This window comes from Hetaerina americana, unplaced genomic scaffold, assembly GCF_022747635.1.
Source record: "Hetaerina americana unplaced genomic scaffold, ioHetAmer1.1.p SCAF_1, whole genome shotgun sequence".
In the NCBI taxonomy this organism is placed as follows: Eukaryota; Metazoa; Arthropoda; class Insecta; order Odonata; family Calopterygidae; genus Hetaerina; species Hetaerina americana.
The window spans coordinates 10,437,501-10,464,717 of record NW_027286069.1 but is presented as its reverse complement, the minus strand read 5'-3'; the positions used below and the strand labels follow the sequence as shown (position 1 = coordinate 10,464,717).

Genomic DNA, 27,217 nt, shown 5'->3' with positions numbered 1-27,217 from the left:
TAATCCTGTTAAGGTGGGGAGGTGCTTGCTCATTACAAGTTTTAATTTTTTCTCACTTTAATGGCAAGCTTTCCCTTTCCTGTCAGTTTGTAGGATTGATTCTGAAAGTAGGTTATTGTCAGAAGATGGCACTTCTCATGTATGTATGCATTGGCCATGGAATCGGAAAGTCTATAATGTAGGATGAAAGCAGGTCCGAATCTTTTAATTCCTGTCAAGTGTCCGGAACTATTTCAGACAGAATGTTGCTGCTGGTGTTTACAGAGCCATTGGTCGGTGTTATTTTAATGCTTCGATGACTCTTGGATTTGGACGCACAAAAAAATTAAAAAATTATTGTTGTAAAATATCAATAAAAATATGTGTGACAGTAGATATGTGTAACACAAAGGATAGGTCAACCACTCATACATATTTTAGTATGCCTTGTGGAAATAGGGACTAAATTATGTCAGTTTTCACTTAATGGGCACCTTATGAGGTGCGTCTACTGTACATAGATATTGTTCTGAGCTAAAAAATACAAAGTATATTGGCTTTTAATTTACTTTTCTGGTACACAAGAAAGTGAAAACTGAAAATGTTATCTGACATGCAAATTTTCTCTTTTTTCTAAAACTTTCCATTGCATTTTGTACATATGATCATGATATTGTCAAGTGTGTCCCCAATGTTACCTTAAAATATCTGTGCCTATTTACCTCCATCCAAAATGTTAATCTTAACCATAAATATATTGTAACTTGTGGAATATTGTTTTAAACTGTGAAAAAAAAGACTAGGTAATTACTTTCATTTAACATTTTTCATAATATTCACAGTTAACAGTTATTCAGTCCCAAAAAGTCTCAGGCATTTTGTGAATGTGTGTATGTGTTCAAATTTGTTCATACGAATCACCTCATATAGATTGGTGTACCAATTCTATCTATTCTTTATTTTCCCAGAAAGAAAACAGTTCTTGCATGAGACTTTTCAATAAAAGGTGCAATGTATAAGGATAATAAATTTCTACACATGCAAATTAGCTTCTTATATTCTCACCTTGAATTTAGGGGCATGCCTTACTAAATGAATTATGGGCAGTCCCTTAAAAATACTATATTGTATCCACTGTAATCTGCTATGAAATGGACAAGAATGAAATTCTCACCAGGTGCCCTTAGAATTTGAAATTATATTTACTAGGTTCAATGATACCTTTTTACAGGAAGGTGTGAATAATCAGCCGGTCTGTGATAATATTTATTTTAGCTACACGTTGCTCCAGACAATTTGAAAATGAATTGAAATAAGTGCATGGGTATGATCACCAAACCTCCATTCAAACAGTCCATTTTATTTTTCTTGCGTATACTTCATTGAGCAGTGTTCCTATGGTCATATATTTTTTCAAAATATAATCTTTCATTTTGCTTTTAAAAACATATATGTTTACTTAACAGTGACTATCATGGTCTAGGACAGAGGAAAGGATTATGTCAGGGGCAGTAGAACATATAAGGTTTTAATTTCTCTAGGTATGATCCTCTTTCAGCTCCACTGAGTTACTTGTTTAATATACCTCTTTGTTCTTTAAATTTGATTTGTAATACTGATTTTGAGGGTGGATAAAGGCACAAGATGCAATAGTTTTATTGGTTTAATTTGACTATATATTCTCAAATTACGTAATGCATACTATCAATGAAAAATTAGGATACCTTTTAATCCAAATAAAAATTCTCCTTATTTATGTCCAACTCAAATCATACATTGTTTTAGTTGACGTAGTTAAACTGTTTTCAGTAAAATTTTGTGCATTATACTTTTTTACCACTTTGCAAATTCATAAATGTCTACCAGCTTCTATAGTAGAATTCCCTGGATTGTGTGTTCTCTAAAAACTCTCACCACAGCTAGATCTTAGGTGCATACATCTTTTTATAAAGGCGTTATGAACTTTCATTCTAATGGCAAAATTCTCTTTCATATATTTTGTTTAGTTTACCACTACTGCAAAAATTTTTACTTGAAAATATTTGAGGATGTATTTCATCTAACTTAAGGTGGATTAAATTGAAGCCTTTTGAGTACAGAATATTTTATAGAAGTTGCTGAGCTCTCATCTGAAAACAACAAATTGCCAATTTTGATATACCATTGTTTCTATTTATACAGGGTGCTGCTTCACATAACATATACATACATAACTTCCTTTTTTAAAGCTTTTTCCATTTGAAAAAAGGAAGTCATGTTGCCGCACCTTGTATAATGTCACATTATTTTTGACAAGAGCATATTAGTAGTTACAGTGCCTGAGTCTTGGAAAAAGATTCCCTGTGGTAATTTTTAATGAAAATCAAATGTATTGGCATAAATAACATAATTTTCTCTGAATATTAGTTAAAAAAACCCATCTCAATAGTAGTAACATATTTGTTTCTTTCACATCTATCATCATTAGTTCCGTGCGTCTCATCATTCAGTTTCATATCTGTCTTAATAATTCTCTAGCAATTCCATATTCCAATACTTTTGAGCTCTTCTTTTCTTGTCCATTCCTCATTAACCTAAGGAAGCATGCTCCTTGTGTTTATTTTTAGCTTAATTCTGTGTGCATGTGTATATCATATATGTGTATATATTATATATATATATATATATATATATATATATATATATATATATATATATATATATATATATATATATATATATATATACACATATATTATATATGTATATATACACACACACACACACACATATATATATATATATATATATACACACACGTATAGATGTATATTTACACAAACACAGGTATATTATATATATATATATATATATATACACGTTTCCCAGCCAGAGGGCGCGGGTTCAAATCCCGGCGGTGTTGAATATTTTTCATAGGTATCTCGATCCCTACTTGAGGTGCTTTGTGGAGGGCACTTTGAGTGAGTACGCCGTCCGTCGGATGGGACGTTAAGCTGCGGACCCCTTGACGCCTTTCGTAAAGAGTAGGCTAATGCCGATGCCGGGTTTCTCTCCTCCCTTCACCCTTTCCTGTCCATCCCCTATGGCGCAAATGACCTTAGCTGTCGGTCGCCTCCCCTTAAAAAAACTACCAATATATACACGTATAGATGTATATTTACACAAACACAGGTATATCTACAGTGACCATTCCAAAGTTGGGAAGTACTCTATTTCTTCCAAAATCCAGGAAATAATAGGAAAAGATTTCGATCTTAAAAAAACTTTTGTAATTTTATGTTTGATTCCTATTAAAATACATGCACAAATATATAAATCAAATAATGGGAGCAAGTAGGCATTGGCCGACACATATATTGACACAATAAAGGACATGCATATTCTGAAATATTCAGTGGTCCAACCAATATCCTCTGCAGATGGTTCTGTATGTCTGCAGAAGGTGGTTAGGCTACCCAAAAGTTTGGAATACATGTGTCTTTGTTCATGTCTGTCTATATTTGTGTTGGCTAACACTATCTAGCTCCCTTTTTTGATTTATTATTTACATTTACGAGACTTTCAAACAATATATGTGTGTATATATATGTATACATATACAGGTGTACAGGGTGCAACACTTTAATATGGACAAATTTGAACTTCCCTCCATATCTGGACGTCATGGTTGGCATTCATGAACTCTTTGGGCATCTAGTAAACAGTCATAATGGCTGAGATGTTAAGGACAAGTGTGGAGTACAATGGAAGAGTTGCTATTATCAAAAGTGTATGCACTGGGCATTATATTTTGAAATATTTCGATTCTTTTTGTACCCCAGATCAACCGTTTACAATATTTTGGCCAAGTATAATGCTTTGGAGAAGTCTGTTGAAGGTTTCTCTAACCTGGCAGGGAAATCTCAATGGAGGAAATGTGTGCTTGTCCAGATTTAAGAGTTGCACCCTGTATAAATATATATACACACACACACATATACATATATATGAAAATAAGAAATTCTCAATGTGAATAACATACCTTTTACTAGGATCAATTTGTAATTACCCTTGGCCGTTGCAAGATAAGGCCACCAGAAAAACCAAAGCTTCAGTCAGGCAAGCAGCAGTAATACCTGTTGCTAATTAAGCAATGAGTGATAGATAATCCACAAAAAATAAATTAAATGGGAATTCCAAAAATAAGTAGCCTCATTTTAGAATAACTAAGACTTTTTGGGATATAAATAACAGACTTAACTACCTAATTTTCTTGATATTTCAAATAATGATATGTACTCTAGAATGAGTTCTCATTTAGAACTACTCTAATTCATTACAAAAACTATTGAAAGTTATTGTCATTCCCAAAAAATGTGTTTTAATTAATATATCTGTGATTTACCTAAATCTGATATCTTGGATCAAACAGCCTTGTTGAAGCAACTCATACAAGCATTTCTTGTACTTTTTACTTGAAAAAGAAATTGTTCTTGATTCAAAGTGATGAGCTCAACTCTTAAGGAAACACTTTTATACAGACTGTTAGTTATTCAAGCTAAAGCTTACAAAGAAGAAAACCTAAATTGACAGCAAGAATGATATCAAAGAATTGATAAATAGTTATGCTCGAAGTAGGTGAAATAAGCGGTTTAAATTGTTGTCATTCTGGAAATGATAGAATAATTTAGGAAATGTCTTAGTATGTTTAATTCAGTGGGTTGTTCAATGTGTGCTTAGGAAATATTAGGAAAACAATTTTGGGTAGATTTTTATTTTTCAACATAATCTCCTTTTAGCTTGATACACATTTCCCAGCATTTCTCTAACTTTTTAAGCTGTTTAAAAGGATTTTGGAAGGTCCTCCTAATAGGCATTTGTGCTGGCAATGACCTTGTTTGACGTAAATTGTTTTGTGGGGAGACATTCTTTCTAGTTTGGGAATAATAAAAAGTCGTTGAGGGCCAAATCTGATGAATACGGTTGATGTTGTACTGATTCGAACTTACATTCAACAATTTTGGCCATCAGAACTGCTCAGGTGTGCAATCATGTATTGTCTTGGTGGAAAAGATTTATTCTTTTCCAAAGAGGGCATTTTTTGTATTTCATTGCTCAACCAATGAAATAACATGGCATAATATTCTCCATGTATTATTTGTTCTTTTTGCAAGTAATTGATGTATGCATATGATGTCCCTGGAGTGTAGTAGTGTATCAATGTTTCCTTCACAGTTACGTATGTATTGACACAGAAACTTGTCTGCAGGATTCTGAAGGAAAAGCACCACCCATCTTGCTGAGATTTTTTCACGCCCAATTTTTTATGCAAATTTGAAAACACTCTACCTTTTGATGTGCCTGTGACCAAACTATTTCACGAACTGATTAATTCATCCCTCAAAACTATGTTGTAAATTTTGTCAATCATTTCGGAGAAAGTCACTAACCCTGGACACTTGAATGATGTTCATCATTTGTGGATGTACGACCATTTTTAAACTCATTTGATGCAAGTTCTAAAATCTAGTTGCAAACACAGGAGCTGATTAGCCGTGAACTTCATCCCAATCTGTTTTGATCTCTTTTGGCATTGAACATGTTTGATTGAAGTGTTTAATCACCATCCAAAACTCACTTTTTTCCGTTGTTTTAAATAAAAGTTTGTTGCTTCAATGGACTATGAAGATGAAACCGCATGATGGTTATGCAAGATGTAGCTGGAATTTTAACGGCAATCTAATGAGAAATGAGGCTTGCTGGAAGAAAACCTTTTCTGATACTAGGAGTACAATCTCTTAGATTTTGTAAGGAGTTAGTGAATGACCCACGTATATAACTTGCAAAAGTTATTAATGAAAGATGATCCGTGACTGAATTTTGTGAAGCATAATCCTACATAAGTTAGCTTAAATGTGTGCACTTCCTAGACCTCATATCAATACTGGGTCTAATAGTTCCTTTTGTGAGCAGTTCAGATTATGTATAAAGATATTACATTGTATGTTGCAGCATTCACACATACTAGACTTGGAAGTTTTTACTGTACTAGGCCATCCTTAAAAAGCATGCAATTAAATAATGTATAATTCAATTAGTGAGCATAAGTGTAATACTTCTGTAATAAGGATCACATTCTTTTGTTGCAATTCTTTTCCATTACTTTATAGTCCTCGCTATGAACTTCAAGGAACAAACTGCAGTCTAAGTAATGCAAACTGCATTACGTACCTGTAGATAATTGGGAAGAGATCTAAACTCAGATAAAATGAGAGGAACTCGAGAAGTTACATCAAATTTTGTCCGGGGAAACAAATTGTAACAGGTACCAAGTGAACTGGCTTTTAAACTCTCTGACAAAAATGAACCAAATCTATGAAAGAAGATGTAAGTCAATATCCCAAAAAATAGTAAAGCATCTTTTTAATTGCTATGTCGAGTCAAGTAAATCATATATTTGGTTGCCTTTGTATAGTTATGCGAGGTTTTTGTGTCAAAATAAAGTAAGTTAGTCCAATAGGTAAATCGAAGGTTATTTCCATAGAAACATGAAGATTACTTGCTTGTATGGCATGATGGAATAATTTGTGGACAAATAATGGCTTAGAAAATTCATACAAGTGGCGCTATGCATAGAAAATTTTAAAAAAATATCACTTGTTCACTTTTACCTGGGAAACAAAATGTTAACTTTTGAAAATTAATTAGAAAAGATTTCTATTCATGCCAGTAAAAATTATTATAATGGAAATAGATACCGATTTCAAGCAAAATAATTGCATACATGCAGTGCTGTGGTAATGAGATGTTTTAAATGATATAATGTTTAAGATTTCAATGAAAGGGTAATTTTTTATAAAAGGGCTTTGGAGTTATGGGCTTGACTGAAGGTAAAGCACCTTGGTTCATATCAACTTACCTTTTTAATCCTTTACTTCTCCATTGAATGTGCTGAATAAATGTGAGATTTACATAGAATCTAGTGGGCAACACCATAGTTCCATAAACGTCTCTGGAATAGCCAACCAACACTTGATGCACCAGAAAACATAGGTTTACTCTGAATGGCCATTAGTGTAGCTGGTTATATTTGATAATAGCTCCTGGAGACAGTATTTATCCAAAGTGCACTTCATCATACTTGAGGAATTTCAAGATACCACCAGTTTCTCTTTCAAGTGAACCAGAGGCAGTCTAGTGATCAAGGTATTGATTACCAGACCATTCATTTCCTAAATTCAAATAATTTGCAACAAGTATTGTGTAATTGTTTTTCTTGGATCTTCATGTGCCACGAATAGCTAACATTGCACTTTTCTGTAGCTGGGCTAATGGTTACTTCAACCATAAAAAAAACCCATAAAATGTTATTTATACGAATCATCATTTCCTTTGAGAAAAAGACAATTGTTTAGGGAGAAGACCTCTAATCTTCTAATGAAATTTCAAATGATGAGCTTTTTTAGGCTATAATTACCCAAAAATGTCATTTGATCTATCTGAATGTCACTAACAATTACAATAACAGAGGGATAATTGTTTACATCAAGTACTACCTGAGTATACATGAACTACTTAATTTATAATGGAAATTGATTTAGGTTGATAGCTAATTCTAATGTATATATTGCTAAAATGTTTAACCATTGTTGCAGCCAAGCCAATTGCCCAGAACCATTAAACCTTTCATATAAATGAACCTTTATATGAAATGAAATTAGTAATATCCTCAGGACTGTTGACCCATCAGTGAAATTGTTCAGTCCCTACTCAATTTCGCTCATACTCGCTGGAGGCTTTCTATTGACACTCAGGTAAGCTAGGTTAAGGTTTTATGCAAAAACACTTTCTGTACAATATTAAAGGTTAAATTGGATTACATTTTACTGCTTGTTTGAATTTAAAAATGAAATGGATAATAAAGTAATCATAAATGAAGGAGCTTCATTTGAGAAACTCCTGCAGTAATACTTAATGCAGGGTTATAGAATATATACATATAATGAGCAACTTAATAATGATATATTTGTCATTTGCTTGAATCCACATGAATGTCAGAAATCTGTGTACATACATTTCGGCAGATATTCCAGCAATTTACATCAACATTCTATAGGTTATGGCCACCGGGCTAAAATTTATCAATAATTCACCTCTAACAAGCCTAAATTTCTGCATGCACTTAGTGAGATCTTTTCACCAATACAAGAGTGTAGAATTTTTCATGCCTTTTCTTCGCCTTTCTTCTTCTTTTCCTTTAGAAGCAAAGAGGTTTGTAAGCATGCTGATGGAGGTATCTCATTGGAATTTAAGATTCTTTGGATCAGAAAAAAGTAACTGATGGTTGCAAAATAACATTTGTCATGTTTATTCAAGATAAAGTGGTTCATCATATTGCAGTCAAGTGGAAAATACTTCCAGGTTTCTTTAATTATCAATAATAGGGTGAACATGAGAATATTGTACTAAATATTTCCGGTGTGGAATGTAAATTTTATGACTTAAATTACCATAACCCATGTAAAAAAACTTTAAGGGTGATTGAAACTATGCTTACTTTATTAAACTGATAACAAATATTTGCCTCATGGTTCTTTGTCTACTTTTCAATTGAGAGCAAGAGTTTTTGAGGAGAATTTTTTATTGGTGCATACATTTCCATATTTCATCTAACCACTGATCACCCATTTCACCTGTCTACTACTGATTTTAACACAAGTGAAACTATTTATAAAATTCTTCGCACTTTGGTGCTAGAAAGGAAGATATTTAACAAAGTAGCCGGAGCTTCAGATTAATTTTTTTATGCATTCTATTTGCTTGAGCCGCTGATTATATTTGTTTGGGTATTATTATTATTTTACACATGATTGACAGGACAAAAAATTATAAACTAAATTTCAATGACCTCTTTTTGGCCTTGATTAGCATAATTGGGGAATAACTAGTATGGATGTTATTAGATTGGCATCAAACATGAAAAGTGAAACCAAAACAAACAGCATACACTTGATGATTTTAGGAATATTTAATCTCAAGCTAGAGATCAAAATACATGGGGTAGGCACACAACAATCACTTGTCCGATGATAATTCATGAAAACCTATTTTCTTGCAACAGGAAACCTCAAATCTCCTTTGTTATGAGGAGGGCCAAGGAATCACTAATGGGTAGGTAGTGTGCTTTCATCCCAATTGTTAGATTCGATTTCCCCATAAATCAGCACACGGATTCTGATGTTAGTTTTGGTTCAGCTTTGAGAATTTGGGTTCAAACTCAAAGATTATTAAATTAACAATTCACAGGCACAGTAATAATGTCTTCAAGACATGCATAATAACAAGTACATAAACAGTTCACCGCTCATGAAGTTATCAGGCCAAAACTCTTTTCACGATTGATCATTTTACCATCATATTGTCTACATGCTCAAAAAATATATATAGCCACATTCCTCACCCAACATGCAATATAATTTACAGGCAAAATTCAACCTATGTCTGACCATCCCTCTAGGTCAAAAGAACATAACAGTGCAGTGTAGAAGGTCCAAATCACTGAATACTAAGATATAATAGTTCACTAGGAAAATATATGATGTCATTCTAAGAAGACCTTCTGCAGTAAAACACGGTTCATGAAGGATTGCTTCCCATTTCATCTGCTTCACTGAATAGCTTCACACTGTCAATTGTCCCCTGTTGACCTTGGTCCCCCAGCACAGTTGCAATTGGCACACCACTATCACACTGGCAGATGTGGTCAAGGGGGCGATCCTCCTGTCAGTGACAGTGCTCAGTGACATCCACAACAACTGACTTCTTCCAGCCAAATAAGAAGTAGCCAGTTCCTGCCCCAGCCAAAACTGCTAAGCACAGCCATACATTGTATGTCATGAAGATTAACATCAAGAAGTATGAAATGACGACTTGAACGATGTGGAGACCAGTTTGCAGGACATGTGGCCAACTCAGCATTGTGGGCCTAGCAGATCAATTTAAATAAAAAAATTAATTCATGATAAACTTAGCGGTTGTCAACAATGCAAAGGAAGGCTCACTGCATAATTTATAAGGATAAGTAATATTTATATCAGTGCACAGAAAATACTGATTAGCAACTGAGAAATACTGTCATGGCTTTCACTTATATGTCCACATTCCCACCTAAAAAAATCCTGCCTTTAATTCCATTTCCCCTCTATCAGAAACAAATTTTAATTATATTTTCATATGTTTTCCTCCAAAATGGCAAATTTTGTCTGGTTAATGTTGTGAGTCCTCTGCTACACTGAGATCAGTTTTGGGTGCTCACTTGGACATAATTCAGAATTTTTATATGCTTGCAAAACTTATTAAACAATTTAGCACCACACAACTGCTTTCTTCAAATCCACATACCGTATTTTCCCATCGATAACGCGCACCTCATGTAAAACGCACACCCAGAACTTTGTAGTTATCATGAATTTGTATGGATACCGCGCGCTCAGGGCTTCATAGTTATCTTGAACGAGTATAATGACACACGTCTGTGTGCGCATATATATATATATATATAATGCGTGTACAAATACGTCTATATCCATATACTAATAGATAGTAACAACCAATGAATACATGGAATCATAATTGCCTGTGGCTATATCTACCGTAAGTATATAGAAGATCACAGCCGGGTGATTGACATTAATTGCAAATAACAGAAGGATCAAAAAATGAACAATATTTACAAGCCAACACAATATTGCTTTTTCGCTATGACTCGTAAGTCGAAACTAGACATGGGTTTGTGTGCCCTTTTATTTGCGATACAAATTAACTTTCAGAAAATCATAGATGAAAAAATGAGAGAATGAATGAAATATAATTTTCTTGTTTTGTTTGCTTTACTTCGTTTTGTTAGTATTGGCACTAAGCTGTTCTATACACCCTCCAAGTTCTATGGAAGTGCCGCCTACATGGCGATTGTTTCAAACCTGCATTGAGTTAAGCTTCTGTAATTTAGAATTTTCTCTAAAAAATCACCTATGAAGAATAAAATCGTATGCAGCGATGTTTAAGCTAGAAGTCATCAATTTCGTGAAAGAAAGAGGAAATCGTGGGGCTGCCAGGATTTATCCATCTTTTAAATCAAAGTTATGTTCTAGTTGGGATAAGTCTGGTATGAAAGACTACACAGAATCGGGAAGGATTAAAAGAGTGACTTATGAAGAAATAAGCCTGTGGATCCTCGAAAGTTGGCAGGGTGTCAGAGTATAAATTGGTTTTGAAAAAGCTTTAGGCAATATTTCAACGTCAGTCCCAGAAGATGAAGAGTTAACTTGTGAGAGTGAACTCGGTGATATACTTGGAGATATAATAAATGCACTTAATGCATGTAATTGCAATTCAGGTGATGAATTTCTTGGATTCGAGTTATCTACCTATCCTATCATATATTTATACATATATACATACATGTATATAATACAACGTACACTACGTTTACGTGAAGTATTATGTATAAGAATAAACTAGAAATAGGAATTAGAATAAATTAAGTGTAGAAATTATATGTTTCTTCTTTTTCTCATGGATTCATGAGATGAAATAACTGTATCAGTAGCAGATCTGTATAAAAGAGAATGCAATTAGAAAGGCATTCCAGACTAATTTATTTTTGCGAAACTCTCCTATAAATTATTCCGTACACAGGTCTGTAAATATCTGGATTTTTCCTATTTTCATTACATAACGTGCATCGTCATTTATTTCAATCATTTGAATATTTTGGTATAGACAACGCACGCGTTATCGATGAGAAAATACATTAATTTTAATACTCTTAGATTCAATTGAAAATACCTAATATTATTCCCCTTGCCCCCATCTTTGACATTCAGTATTCAGCACACTATCAAAATATTCAACGAGGAGCTACCTCATAATTCATACAGTCAAAGGCTATCATTTGTGGACATTTTCCATATTGGAAAAATAATCAAAAGAACAATTGTAATATCCACTATTATTTTATTTTCATGACCCAGAGTTTAACTCCTTGAGTCATATTTGAGAGACAACACAGAAACCTTTCGACACAGATTCATTTCACAGGGTGAGGAGTGGGAGGGGAGTATTAACCTGTACAGTGAAAACTCTGCTTCAAACATTGAAGCAGAGTTTTACTTCTGCTTTACTTATACAATCCCAAGCTGATGTTCTATCTAAATACAAAGGCTTCCCGTTTGTGTAGGGACACTTCCTCACAGATTAAACCAACTGAGTCATGATATTAAATATTGTGCTATCATGTAATTATTTATAATTGGTTGAGTATACAATAGAAGTCTTTATCTTCAGGGGAATCTTATAAATAAATTAATAAAACTACCATTGATCAAAGAAGTAAGAACTTACTATAATTAAAATTTGATAATCAAACCCGTATCTTGAGAACTGAATTCATTGGTCAAACTGCTTGAATGAGTGGAACTATTTTGTAAAGCAATTGTTGAATTTTGAATTATCCACCATTACTAGAGTACATTTTTAAATGAATTTCCTTAAGCATGCCAGCTAACTAAACTTATTACACTTTTTAAAAGGACACATGCAATTCAAAATTGGGAAGTCAGTAAAACATTTCATTTGAATTTTCAATTAGTTAGTAAAAATTGATTTTCCAAATCTATGAAATAACTATTCTTTAAACACGGTAAGGGCACATTTATCATAGTTGATCGCAAGTTCTTGGCTATAAGGTACATCATAAACTCCTTAACATCAAATTGAGCTGATTTTCAGATTTTCCTGTACCCTTAATTAAAATTTGTGGATGATGGAATGGATGATGAGGCCATTTGATATTATTTTAAATTGATCTCAGGGCATGAGAGAGAAAATTATAATTTAAAATTGACAAAAATAATAGCTCAAGCTTCTATTCAAGCATTGAAAAAACAAGAGTACATTGTCATCATGGAATGAAGTTTTTAAATGCTGATCCAAACAAACAAAGAAAAATCAGAAGGAGCTCAATAAAACCCAATCATGCAAATCCAGATATGAGGGTGATAGTTTGAGGCACCCCCCACCTACACCAAGCAAAATAAATAATCTTCATCACCATTCTTTTCTCAGAGGCTACAAAATAAATTACATTATTTTTCACTACTCTGAGTGCTGGAAAACAAAAGATAAAATTAAAGCTGCCACTTCTACTGCTACCTCACCCTGGTCACAAGAATGCAGCATATGCTTAGAGTGGGAGGATGGGAGAAAGAAATTGTAACCCTCATTTAAAATAAACGTTCATGCCACTTATTATAGGAGATAATCCCTTTCTCCCACCACCATTGCACCCTCTGGTTCAATGACCTCTGCCTGCAACACCCGTCCCATATACTATCTAATAGTTATGGCCTTAAGTATTTGTCTGGAGAAAACTTTTAGGATAAATGTCTTACAACACAAAAATAGAAATATATACATATTGACTTGGGCACACTACAACATCTTTCAAACATCAATTCACTTATTAACCAACTAACACAATTATCTACTTTATAAATCATAAAAAAAGGAACTTGAGCCCAATGACCTTGTAAATTAATAAAATAAAATTAAACCTCCAATAGCTGTACCAAAGCCTTAATCACACATGTATGACATCAGATTTAATTTTATTATATTCATTTATAAAGAATGTTCAAAATTAGATACCCTTATGACATCTACATTTGAATTTTAACGCAAACAGTATATCCTGTAAGTAACAAAAGTTAACATAACCCACACAGCACATTTTTTTTAAATCATTGCTGTTTAAAATTAATGATCTCCAGAAAAGTTTGTAATTGAACAAGCATAAGTCTAGATTGAATATTCACGATGATCAACAAGCATCCCATTACTTGAACCACATGTACATTACATATATAAAATATATCATATGGATATCATGCATTTGCAATGTACCTGCATGTATACCTATATCCATATGAGGACATTTGCGTATCTCTTGGACATGCATTTTATGAATACCGTGTATCCAATGGATATCCACGAAGGATATAATGGACTTATGCTGTGAGGGTATACACATGGTAAAACATGAGTTGTGAAATGAATAAAGGCTATAATTATGCTCATGCTACACATAAGACATTTCATGGTTAGTAAACCCAACCCACTTACTAGCCATAGTATCTACCACTCCACAGAGCAAGCAACTACAACTACCTACAACTCAGCTAAGAGTGTGCATATGAGGAATTCTTGTTTCCTCTCTCACTCACCTTTTCTTACGAATCACTTCCCCTACAACACTACATGATGATGAATGGACAGGGAAGTATGGAAAGAGTTTAAGAGTGAGAGAGAGAGAACATTAAATGCAGCCATGAAGATTTGAACATAATACACATATAAATGGCAACAAACAATACTCAAAATGATATTCTATTCTTAAATCACACACTTTGCTTAATGCCTCAAACACATTAATTTTTTTAAGGCAACACAACAGTGTTCACTAAAATAACTTTGAATTCTGAGGTTTAAAAAAGTACATGCTCCATATCCTATCTGTTACCCAAATGTGTATGAATAGTCAAAGTTTGAAGAAAAACAATTGCCAGGCTAAAATGTTAATGCTAAAATATGTAGGGTGTATCAATGCACTCTAAAATAATGACACAGTTATTTCTTTCAAGCTTTCAATGGTGGATACAATCCATACACTGAGCGATTCTGACTTTCTCAGAACAATAAAGTATTAACCCCATTTAATAATATATTTATTTGTATAATGAAATAATTTACTGTAGCCCTTAATTCTCAAACAATGTATGTACATGTGAGGCATGAAATTTAATTCTTTATACAAGACCAATATAAGAGAAATATATGCAATTTAAGCATTAATGTATCAAGCACTGAGGCTATAACTCCTAGACGTGACGGATAAGTAAGACAAACAGACAAAGCATTGGACTAGGCTGTTGAGTCTAGTAAGTTATCAAGTACATATGCATTTACATTATGTATGTGATCTAATTGAAGATTATGACTTTGCAATGATAATTCCTAAGGCTCTTTTTTTTAATAAGCACCCTGATCCTTGGTTTATAGATACTGAAGTAGAATCAATTAGCTAAAAATTAAGTCCAATATTTAATAATTTTCATGTCCCAGTAAAGAAGTTAAGAATCATGTTGATATGCAATGAAGTAAAAGGAGAAGTCTACCCTATTTTGCATCGGGTAACTTTAACCAAATAATGTATGATATTATGAAATTTCTAAATATTCATAATTAAATTAACTTGAGTGAATGGGTCACACAAGGAGTGCCAGCGTGATGCAATGAGGAAATAAGAGGAAGAAGTAGAGCCACAAAAAATTACAATGCAGAGTTTCCCTTTCATGTCTGAAATTGAATCCACTGCTTCAACAAATTTATTTTCGATCTTAAAAGATCTCATACTATGTCTAAAGTTGTAATCTCACTCGTGTTAAAGTAAATGTAAATCACACTTGAAGATTTTTACAAAACAAATCCCATTGAAAAATAAGTTCCATGTTTATTTTACCACATAATAAGTTAGTACATATTTTAAATACGAAAATAATAGGCCAATATTTGAGGTTCCAGTTGGATTGGAATACAATTGTTTTATTAGCAATAAGACAATAATTCACTAAGGTTATCTTCATTGCTGTCAATTTTTTGTCTCCACATGGTTCATTTTCAGTCCCAAAGTAGGCACCAGTCACACTACATAAGTATCAATTAATTGCTTCTTCTAATTTCTCTTCTGCAATGTTTTGAGTTTATTATTTAATATTGTACATACTGGGCATCAGTTCATTCATTTGTGGGAATTCCACCACTTTTGTTTTAGGGTACCTTTTTGGATATGCCAGAGAGCTTATCTTACTTCTTTGCAGGCTGTCATGAAGTATACTTAGATGTGTTTTGAGGATTAATTAAATTATGTTATTTAATGTTAGTGTCTCCTTTTCCCTAACCTTCAACACCAATTTGGCACTTTCCAACTAATTTTCATAATATCTCATTTTAAATACAAAAAATGTAAAAAATGCATAGTGACATCTAGATGTTGCTCTTAAATGGTATATATGCAATACATATATTTGGAAAGTTTATCTAAACTTCAAGCAACTCCATCTCAGTAAACTCTACTCAAAGGACTACAGTATGAATCTCATTTCCTCAGCCATTTTAGTTATATTGATACTTCCTTAAAATTTTAAAAAACTTCCTCAATTTACTTTGAATCATATTTAAGACAACATTTGGGGTGAGGTGATAAAGCCTGTTCACCTTTTTTAAATGGTATTATAACACTTTTTTCTTGTGATTATTATAAATTAATGATGTAGTTACATTAAAAATTACTGTGCCTATTTCTCATTCAATGATCAACCTAACATTTTCATAAGCAATATTTTATGCAATTTTTTAAAACATAATTCATATAATATTTTATGTAATTTTTATGTATCTTACATAACATTTTATCTATACTTTGTTTGAACAACTATCTTCCAATATTTGAATCTAAATGAATCCCTTCTGATTCATACAAAATGCCTGGTATATTTTAATATCCAAACATCAGTACAAATATACTCATGTTTATACTTGACTAATACCAATTACTTAGAGACTTACTATGTATGAATTACTGCCTCACCAACATGCAGCGAAATTAAAAATTAACATCCTTGACCCTCAAAATTTTAAACAAATTATCTCATCATTTAAATTCATTCATGAAAGCTAACTATACTTCTACCGTAAGTAGGAGGGTACTTAGACCGATTTACTTACTGCACAATCCTGTGATCACTCGTTCCAATGCTTCCCTTCTCATCAGGAGTTGTCACTGATCGGTATTGTATAGAATTGTACGAGCGCCAAAACAAATATTCCCTGAAAGAAAATTGTCAAGAATAAGTTCATAACAAGGGAAACTGGACTGTAATATAATAAATGAGTAATGGGGAAATAATAACCTTCCACAAGAGCCTATCCCATTCTCAGCAAACATATGACACAATTATGCTAAATTCATGGAAATCATAATACATACTACATAAAGATTTCAACATAAAGATAGTAGAGAGTTAAAATATGCATAGATATGGAGAACATTGTTTTACATTCTTGATTACAGTCAAAGCAACAGCAATGCTATGTGATAATAAAACTGATCATGGTTTCAATGCTAAGTATCACCAAACAGTGATAAACATTTTCAAAAATACACTGTAAATGTTAAACCTTCTTACATGATAACTTGTAGAAGATACATAGGGAACCGCAAAACACTGTGATTTGTGGATAGTATTGGATCTCATAGCATTGCACCCTCCCTCCCCTTCATGTACACAAGTGGTTACTATGAAACTTCCTGCCCTCCTCCAACACCTCCTTCCCCCAGAAGATTGATTACATAGGTCCCTATTAAAGTTGAATGCATCTACATGTATGTTCTCAGGGATATTTTGAGAATAATTTCAGTGCATTTGAGAATATAGATAACATAGGCACAGTAAATTTTTCCTGGTGAGCAATGCCTAAGGATGCTCCCTGTAATATTTTCATTTCACACACAGCTACAATCATACTTAGGTACATCAATAAGAGGAAGGAAAGGAGGGCAAATTATTACTCAGGAGATGAGCATTTTGGGTTCAGAAAGGGATAGGTTTGCATGATAGCAGTAATGAGGCCACTAATAGAGAGCAACTTGGAGTAAAATCAGGAGGTATTTGCTCATTTCATGGATTTTTATCCGTTAGATGATAAGAGTGTACTGGGTAGGATGCCTAAATGTATAGAAGAAAATAGGAGCAGACTGGAGGGATGGGTGATTCATCCAAAACTACATATTTTTCAATACTGCTCAGGTTAGTGAGGTGGATGGAGAGTCAAGAGCAGTGCTAGTCAGAGGAATACTACCTTGATCAAAAATTTCCCGGAATTTATTCAGAAAATTAAAAATACAAGTTTATTCATCTAAATCTATATTGTCCCCTTCAAAGTAATCCCCATCGACTGCAACACACTTATGCCAGCGCTTGATCCAATCCTCGAAACATTTTTTATATTCGGTTTTCGGTATGTCCATCAGTGCTTCCTGCGATTTTTCCATTACTTCCTCTCGGCTGCTAAAACGCGTTCCCCGTAATGGTTTTTTAACTGGATTGAACAGAAAGAAGTCACAGGGAGCCAAATCAGGTGAATTCGGTGGCTGTTGGATGGTATTTGTTGCATTTTTCGTCAAAAAATTACGAATAAATATAGCACTGTGCGACGGTGCGTTATCATGGTGCAAAATCCACGAGTTTTCTGCCCACATTTCTGGTCTCTTTCGGCGAATTGCTTCACGCAAACGTCTCATAACGCCCAAATAATACTCTTTGTTTACTGTCTGGCCTTCTGGCAAAAATTCATGATGCACTACACCGTTGTAATCCATGAAAACCGTCAGCATTGCCTTCTTTTTTGACTGAAAACGACGTGGTTTTTTTGGTCTCGGCTCATTTGGTGAACGCCATTCACTTGCCTGATGTCTGGATTGCGTGTCGTACTCATAAACCCACGTCTCGTCTCCAGTAATGATCCTTTTGATGAATGTGGGATCGGATTCAGCCTCGCAAATCATGTCTTTTGCGACGTCAACACGGTCTCTTTTTTGCATGAAATTGAGGTACTTTGCTGCTACACGACGGAAACCCAAATCATTAACCACAATGTCTTGGGCGGATCCATAGGCAATGTTCAAGTCCTCCGCTATTTCTCTGATGGTTAATTTGCGGTTATTGACCAACATTTCTTTTACTTTATCAATTTTTTCACCGACTTTCGATGTCGATGGTCTGCCACTGCGTTCATCATCTTCGATTGACTCACGACCACTTCTGAACCGCTCGTGCCACTGGTAAACGACCGTTTTTTTTAGAGAATCGTTGCCGAAACACTTTTCCAACATTTCCAACGTCCGTGCGCCAATCCGTTTTTTACGCAAAATTTAATACAAGTTCGTTGTTGCAAATTTAAATCCATTTCTGCAATTGTAAAAAATCGCCAACACACACAGAGATAGATGTACTCTTGGCTACGTAACTTTTGCAAATGTCAAGTTATGACACTAAGATTTAAAGGGAATATCAACAACAGATGTACCAATTTAACAAAAAAAACAGAACTCAAATCGGAACGATGGGAGCGCCACACGGTGGTTATTCCGGGAACTTTTTGATCAAGGTAGTATAACAGGAGAGTCCATAATCACCAGTTCTTTTCAACAAAAATTTGGAGGTTATGATAAGTGAGACAGGGAAGTGCTAGAGGCAGGAGTGAAAGTAGGTTTGGAAATTATAAAATCAGATTATTGGATCATCAAGCTTTACTTAGCCAGTCAATCAAGAGGTTACAATAAAATGCGGCTTGGATTAGAGAATCAGAGTGATAAGTATGGGACGAATATCAAAGTAAACAAATTCCAAGAAACTGCAAGAGATGCTGCTACAGTAACTTTTAGCATAGGCATCTGCTAATGCACATCACAATGCACCAATCATCATAAAAATCATTAGCCTTGACTGGGATTTGAACCTGGATCCCCATATAGCAGATGATTTGAACACTTTGAAATTTGCATAAATGTAAAAAATATCGAGGTTATGAGGTTTTCTGCCTGGAGGAAGGCTAAGTTAATTATTGAACTCATAGGGAAAAAAACTAGAGCATGTCATCTATATTAGAAATGGTGTGAGCCAAGATAGTTACAGCAGGAGTTCTATAGGTAGGAGAACTACATTAGGCAAAGAAACTTTCACCAGAAGGAAAGAGTTGAGGACATGTTGAGTAAGTATGTTACGGAAAGACTTATTTAAACTTTGATATGGATCATGGTTTTGTAAGGCACAGAAGCAGCCATTGAAGCAAGATGAAAGGCATAGATTGCCATATGGTTGAATGTTATAAATAAGCACTCATTTACCAATTTTAACTCTTCATTGTTTTGCATTACTCATTGAAGGTGGATAAATAACAAATATAACAGCTATAGTGTAGGCCGCCGCGTTGTGTCTTGTCAGGTGAGGCTAAGAAATGTAGAATTAAGTGGGAGTTAATCCAAAACCTTCAAAGGTAGACTACCATATAAATAAAGGAAACATTAAAAATTATTCAACAAGAAATGTAGAGAGTGTTTTGCAAGGAAATATAAATTATCATTTTTCCCTTATGTCAACTGGTTTTATTCCAGAACCTCTTTTAGCGTATAAACAGTACAAATTAACCACGTCTCAATTCGCTTTTAAACCATAATATAGATGCATTTTGTGCATTAACAGGCAATTTGATGAATAATTTTACACCCATTATATGATGCTGTTCTATTGTTTTCTTGAGCCTACTAAAGAGCAGGTCAATGGAATGACTCTTCCTCATGCTTTTATACCGGATGTCATTCCTTCTATTACAATTAACAATCTTTGTCTTTATATAGACCAATACTTTTCAGCATAGAAATTTAAACATGTCAATATCTGTTCATTAATGAATATGTGTTTACAATTATCATCTAATTTAGCATAAACTAAAATTCTGACCACTTTATTCTGCAACCACAGAACTGGTCCCATATCATTACCCCAAAAACAAATACCATAGAATAAAAAGAGACGTTTCAGGCGTGATATGGTGGAATATCATGATTAATTAAAAATAGCAATTTTCCACAAAAATATTTTTGTGGAAAATTGCTATTTTTAATTAAATACCATAGAGCAACTTAATCTGGAAGAGCACAAAGTGTACACCGCAGAGGAAAACTCATTTACCAGCTTCATTCATGGGACAATTTTAGTGCAATGAATCGATAAATTTCACAGCAATAAGTATGTATATCATGCACATCATATGCAAGCCATCTGGCCCTAAATTATATTCACTAGAGACTACTGAGTGAGTTGATTGCCCTTCTTGATAAGCCAGGAATGCATATACACCCCACTGCCTACCTTGAGAGTTTGTCCCTAAGATTATTTCATATGACATCTTGGAATCTAGCAACAAGTTAGTATTAATGCTTCAACCAAAATTTTAAATCTGTGAATATATGATCGCACAAATGTACCATAATTTAAGTGGACCATATTTTCAAATTTAAAAAATACCTTTAAATATCCCCAGAAAAAAAGATATTGGAAAACTAATAAAATAAACATATATTAATTAAATCGTTGAACAAAAATTAATTCTATGAATATTACTGTAATAATCATAAAAATGTCTAGGATATCCTATTTGGCATTTAACTAATGAACACACAAGACCCTATCATTCATTGGGATGACAAATAGCCTCAATGTTTTTGCATGAACTATGTGGCACTCTCACACAAAAAAGTTATCTTATCAGTCATATAAAATTTAATAATGCTATAATAAAATTTACAAACGCCATGCATCCGAGGAAATTTCACCTGTAATATTTCAGTCCTTCATACAGGGCAGCCATTATGAATATTCCAACCATGGATCCTATCAGACCACCAACATTAGTGATTTTCCAGCTATCAAACAGCACGGTTTCGTTGCAACCAAAATGGAAGTACATCTGCAAATTAAAATATAATAGACAAATTTTAAAGGTTGCTTCAAAATTAGGATCAAGATTCAATTAAAACAATAAATCTAAAAGTCAACTAAACAGTGTCTTATGAAGGGAATCACCAATTTAATAATGAGGAAGAGTATTCACCACTATCTCTATTCCCCCACCTCTGATTTGGCCCGATGGTTACCCTCTACTCATGGTTTGCCTAAGGTGCCACATTTAACCAGTTTTGATTTATATGCTCCCTAGCACATGGCAATTTGTATTAACATTAACACAAGACTTTAACAAAGAGAGATTAATGCTGTGTCAGCCACAACATAGATAAGGCAAAACTTCCATTTTTATAACTACTATTAAATATTCAATTTTTAAAAATCAAAGTAATACATTTAAATGTTTGATTTTTGACATATAATCAAAGGGTATTAATAACAATTGTTGCAAGATACAAAAACATGACTTAATATTAGTGAGTTACTAAATGTGATCACGAGAGAAAAGAATTAGGTAAGTAAAAAAAGTGTTCAAATGAACCAGTCTTTCAATTAAGGCTGACTCTATGAACAATTTGATATAATCAGATAAAAAGATAGCCTCCGTAGACAGCAAAAGCATAGGAATAGTACACAATCAAGTGCTATAGATATGTGACATGGCAAAAGTGTTTCTCTTACAAGCTCTGCCATAGTAGTATTCCACAAAGTTAGACAGGAAATAGTTTCATTAATACGTAACCTTTGACCTCCACAGATCAAATTCATGGACAATGTAACTTTTTGACACAATCAACAGCAAAATGGAAACTTTCAAAGGCTATTTTAGATATTTTGGTAGAGATCTGGTAGGTAAATAAGAAAAAAATAATATTTGTTGTTACCAAAGAATAAAGTTAGGCATTAACACAATGGCAAACATATACATCTTGTTTTCTCATTTTTTCATTATTTTAAAATATATCTATGAAATATTCAAACATTAAATTATTTGATTGCTTGATTGACATATTTTTCCTGGTTGAAGCAAAATCCTTAATATCTATAGGAAACTAACTTAAACGTTTCCAAAAATATAAAATTTCAAGCGCTAGTAGAAACCCATAAACTGGACTTAAAAATACTATTAACAGTTAGCTATTTCTCTATAATAACCTTTTTTCAACCATGCCATGAACATCTCAATGAAGCAATCTTCAAAGCAATAAAGTACTAATAATACATTACATAATAAGCATGTGTGAGGATGATCATGGGAGCAATGGACAACAGTACATTTAAAATACAATAGTCCCTAAATCTAGCTCAACATATTCAATAATAAAACACAAAGCAGTGCCACATGGCCATTTCTCAAATACACTTTTAAACCTGAAGTTGGTCACTTGGAAGGCACAGCTTAGGAAATTCCTGAATGATTTTATTGCCTAGTTGTTGGACTGATAGTAGGTCTTAGACAGCTTGCACAGGTCAGTGTCTATTGTACGTGGCTCTCGTGTCAGGAGAGAGAACATATAACCAGTTTGAAAATAGGCTATGGGTCTGCTCAAGATGCATGAGGATGAGTAGCAAAACACATTTAAGTTTCCAAAGCAAGTTCAGGGCCCTGGAAAGTTTTTTGCTGACATGGGGCACATGTGAACACCATGTTTAAATCCCATAAATATTCAAACCTAAAAGCTTTACATTATTTTCATCAACATTTTTTTGGAGCAAATCAGATGCTGAGTTTTTCTTTCATACAGGAAGAGATATTTGGCTGTAAACCAGTAATTTGTTTCTGGTAGAGTATGTTCAGAAGACTTGACATTGCTGGGCTTTTTAAATTTCTGGATCAGAGTTGTGCCAATTGCATATGTGATACTGCTTACAGAGAGATTATATGGTAGGTTGTTAATCAATATTATAAACAGGAGAGGACCAAGAACAGAACCATATTACTTCTCTGTCTTAGAAGCCATAATACTGAAAGGTAAGCATGAGGGTTGAGTGATTATCAGTATCAAATGTTGAAGTTAAATCACAAAGAGTCAGAGAAAAACATTGTTTGCCTTCAAATGCATTTAATATATATTCAAGCAACTGCACCAGTTGCAGATTCTATGGACCTAGGTCATGATCTCAATTATTTTTGGAACAGCTGATACAATGGTGGCGGTCCAATATGTTGCTAAATATAATTTGTAATATTTTTTTAACACTGAAATTACCTTGGAGAATTTCTATGGGTCCAGGAAATTTATGAAAGGAATGCACGCATTAATTATTGAGAAAAGAGGAGAGCAAGTGGATAATTAACTTGATTGCATCATTTGAGTGGCTACTAATTTCTCGACTTTTTTCATGTTTTACTACACATATATGTCCCTAGTTGTGACCTAGTACCACTGAAGTCGAACAGGAGTGAGAGGACTTCTTGACTTCTTTGTCTTTGCATTACAGGTTGGAATTGTGATACTTGTCAGAGTGAGGTCCAAGGAATCAATAAAGTAGAAGTTTAAAGCTTTTGGGTGAATAGGAACATGGCTTATAAAATCTTAATGTCCCTGTTTCCCTCTATATTACAGTCCAGGCAGCTGTATACATTAATTACAGTCATTGTGAATAAACTGAATGTTAACATTATATTTGGTTTTTACCCAGCTGATTGACATTCCTTTTTCAGTGTTTTGTACACATATTAATTATATGACAATGCCAGGGCAAATTCTCAAAATAAAATATTCTGGTCAAATAATAACTAGACAGGCAGCACATCAATATAAATTCATAATTTTACCCAAGTAATAACTCACAAAATCTGTAATACGAGTATGATTGAATTGAATCATTATTTACAGAAACAAAATTAACAACAAAGGGTATTCAGAATTCTGAAACATGCAGACTAACAATATTTATCTGCATAATAATTATTAAATTTATAATTAGCCAAGATATTTGTAAATACTAGCTTTAATGAATTCAACATACCATCATCATTGAGTGCATATTGGAGTTCATAGAATGGGTTTCATGATGCATAGCAGCATGATCTGGAGCAATGTCAGTAGGCTCAGGTGTTGTGCCATGCCCAAGATGAGCCATCATGTGATCATGATCATATCCATGGTCATGGTTATGTGCATGTGTCTCGGCCATTTTATCCCTAAACAATATGGAATACAATGGTTAATAATGCACACTTAATTAACTCTTTTAGTTTGTTTTGCTGTTTTTGGTAAAAAAAAAGGCATTAGAGAACACAAAAATATCAATGCAAAAAGTTTTAATAAAAACGGAGCAAAAATATTCCATTTTAAAAATTAGTAAAAATAATGCTGATAACTTATTTGGATCTGATATGAGGCCATATCTTGGCCAAAATGATACTGCTATCATGAAATCTCAACTTCTAGATTTATATCGCCCCCTTATATCAGCCAGATACACTCACAACAGTCAGGCGTGCGCATGCTGAACGAAGGCGGCCCTTTCTGACCACCAATAAGTCGTGAATAGCGTATGTGCCCTAGTCACAACACCAAACGGATCCCATGGAGGTAAGCGCCGTTGAGACATCCCACCCGAAAATTTGACCCACCCGGATCCCGCCTTTTCTCACCCACTTGTCGCGTTATTGCGACTGCAGACCAGGGTGCCTACCACGGTGATGCACATCTGCATATATTGGGCATCCCAAGAGAAGTCCTTTACTACTCGCCTCGTGACCTCACGGGTGATGGGGAAGATGAGTGTTCAGGTCAGAATTGTCACAGCAATGACCGACCGTCTTTTGACTCGACAAATAACGATGGAAAATCTCCGAGCCATGGCAATAACCTGCTACATAAGACGCAAGGATCACACCAGTTACGTTGCTAGTCATTAGTCCTTGAGGAAGCCGGCATCTCACAGATTTTCTTAGCTACCCCCTTCCTGGTAATTTCCTTTGGTTCCCCCGAACAGTGAGACGGCATTGCGAAGTCCTTGAATTCTGATGTTCCGATTCTCTCGAAGGAGAGCATCTGGTAAACTCCAAACCCTGACCTACGTGTTCGTTATCCAATGAAAACACCAGACACTCCTATAATATCAAAACGGCAAACTGAGATTTCGCAACATATACTCTTACTCTCCCTCGGGCCAGGCGAGGGCTGTTGAATATTTCCCATGGATGAGACATGGAGGGGGCACATCCACCTCATGAGCGCTTGGGAAACCCCCACGCACTGGATGCATTGGAAAGGGGCCACGGAGGAGGAGAAATGGGCGATGAAATCAAAAGCCGAGGGGTCCTCCTCCAGTTCTCAACTCTTCTTCGAATCTGAGGCTGTTCCCCAGAAAACTCAGAAGTAAATGGCTTGGAAATGGGAGGAAGAGACGAAAAGTATTTCCACCAACTGCCACTGAGTGTGTGAGTGTGCGCACCAGAATGAAATGTAAATAACGACGGCTCGGCACGAAGATACTTACCAACTTATATGGATTATAAACCACTCTACCTGAATTTTGTAGGTATTTAAAATTTCTTGCTGAATACCAACTTTTAAAAAGAAAATGACACACAGAAAAATAAATTAAAGTAATATTTGTGTTTAATATAAATGATTTAGGGATTAGAATCTCGAAAAGCAGAGACGATTTCTGTTTGAAAGCAGCCCGAAAATAATAAACGTAATAAATTAAGTCTGTTAAGAGGAGAGTCATGCCAGTGTATTCCTTTGTTGGTGCTAAGTAGCGAATGTGCGATGACTCTTGAAATCAATCCATTTGGTCTATATTTCGCTACTCCGGCCGATCCTCGTCGCTTATTTCCTCGACGTCGAGAGTAAAATCGCACAACTGATAACCTGCTTGGCAATAATACACTGCCAATAGCCGGCTTTGTAACAATTGACTGACGATGATTATTCCTACCTCAAAAGGCCTGGCATTCCAGATATTGCGGCAATTACGTGATCGCTGACAATTTTCTCTACAGGGAAGTTTTCATGATTTTAATTACTATTTCATTCAATTCTGGAATCATCCTTTTCTTGGATGGATCCCACATATTAATACCGCGGGAAAAAATATACTTAATTTTCTATTGTCTTCTAATTTTTTCAATATGAAACAATTACTTTAAATGGCCGCCTCAATGGGGTCAGATGGCTCAAAAGCCTCCTTAGAGAAACAGAATTTTTTAAAACTAACTTGGACCTATCCGGAATCCTACCAAGAGCATTCGAGAGTGATGAACGTACATCCAAATTTCCGGTCTGTGGTCGCCCAGTAATAAATATCAAAATCTTTTGTTCATTTCGCATTGCCACAATGGGATATATGGTGGAATTATATCCCCAATGGGAAAATAAAGGAAATCTTTCATTTTACAGATTATATCGCTAAGTCACACAAGACTGAATATAAAAAAATCAGGGCGATAATCGAACTTCTGTGGATGACGCAGCGAGTTGCCATGGCAACCCGTTCATCACTAAATTCCTGGGATTCTCCGGCCCCAATAAAGCGGCGGAATCCGCACCACCACGACAAGTGCCGACGAAGAGAATATAATGAGCGGAATACCACCTCGTACCTATTTTTCATAGGACTGCCCGGATGGGCAATATTAGGACTGGGTGCCTGAGATG

General features: G+C 34.4%; 1 protein-coding gene across 2 annotated transcripts in view; it reads right to left on the bottom strand.

Moving 5' to 3' along the window:
* Nucleotides 1-8,971: 8,971 nt before the first annotated feature.
* Ctr1A (Copper transporter 1A) overlaps nt 8,972-27,217 on the bottom strand; it is a 42,312-nt gene continuing 24,066 nt past the window's right edge. The window contains exons 2-6 of one of the 2 annotated variants that reach the window (XM_071585324.1): nt 24,573-24,747; nt 21,470-21,603; nt 16,801-16,902; nt 14,241-14,270; nt 8,972-9,943 (exon numbers count right to left, since the gene is read on the bottom strand). In XM_071585324.1, coding sequence (XP_071441425.1) covers nt 9,742-9,943; nt 14,241-14,270; nt 16,801-16,902; nt 21,470-21,603; nt 24,573-24,740 — 636 coding nt within the window. In that variant the 5' untranslated portion in view covers nt 24,741-24,747 and the 3' untranslated portion in view covers nt 8,972-9,741. The remainder of the gene's footprint in view (nt 9,944-14,240; nt 14,271-16,800; nt 16,903-21,469; nt 21,604-24,572; nt 24,748-27,217) is intronic. The other variant, XM_071585332.1, reaches the window with a different exon arrangement.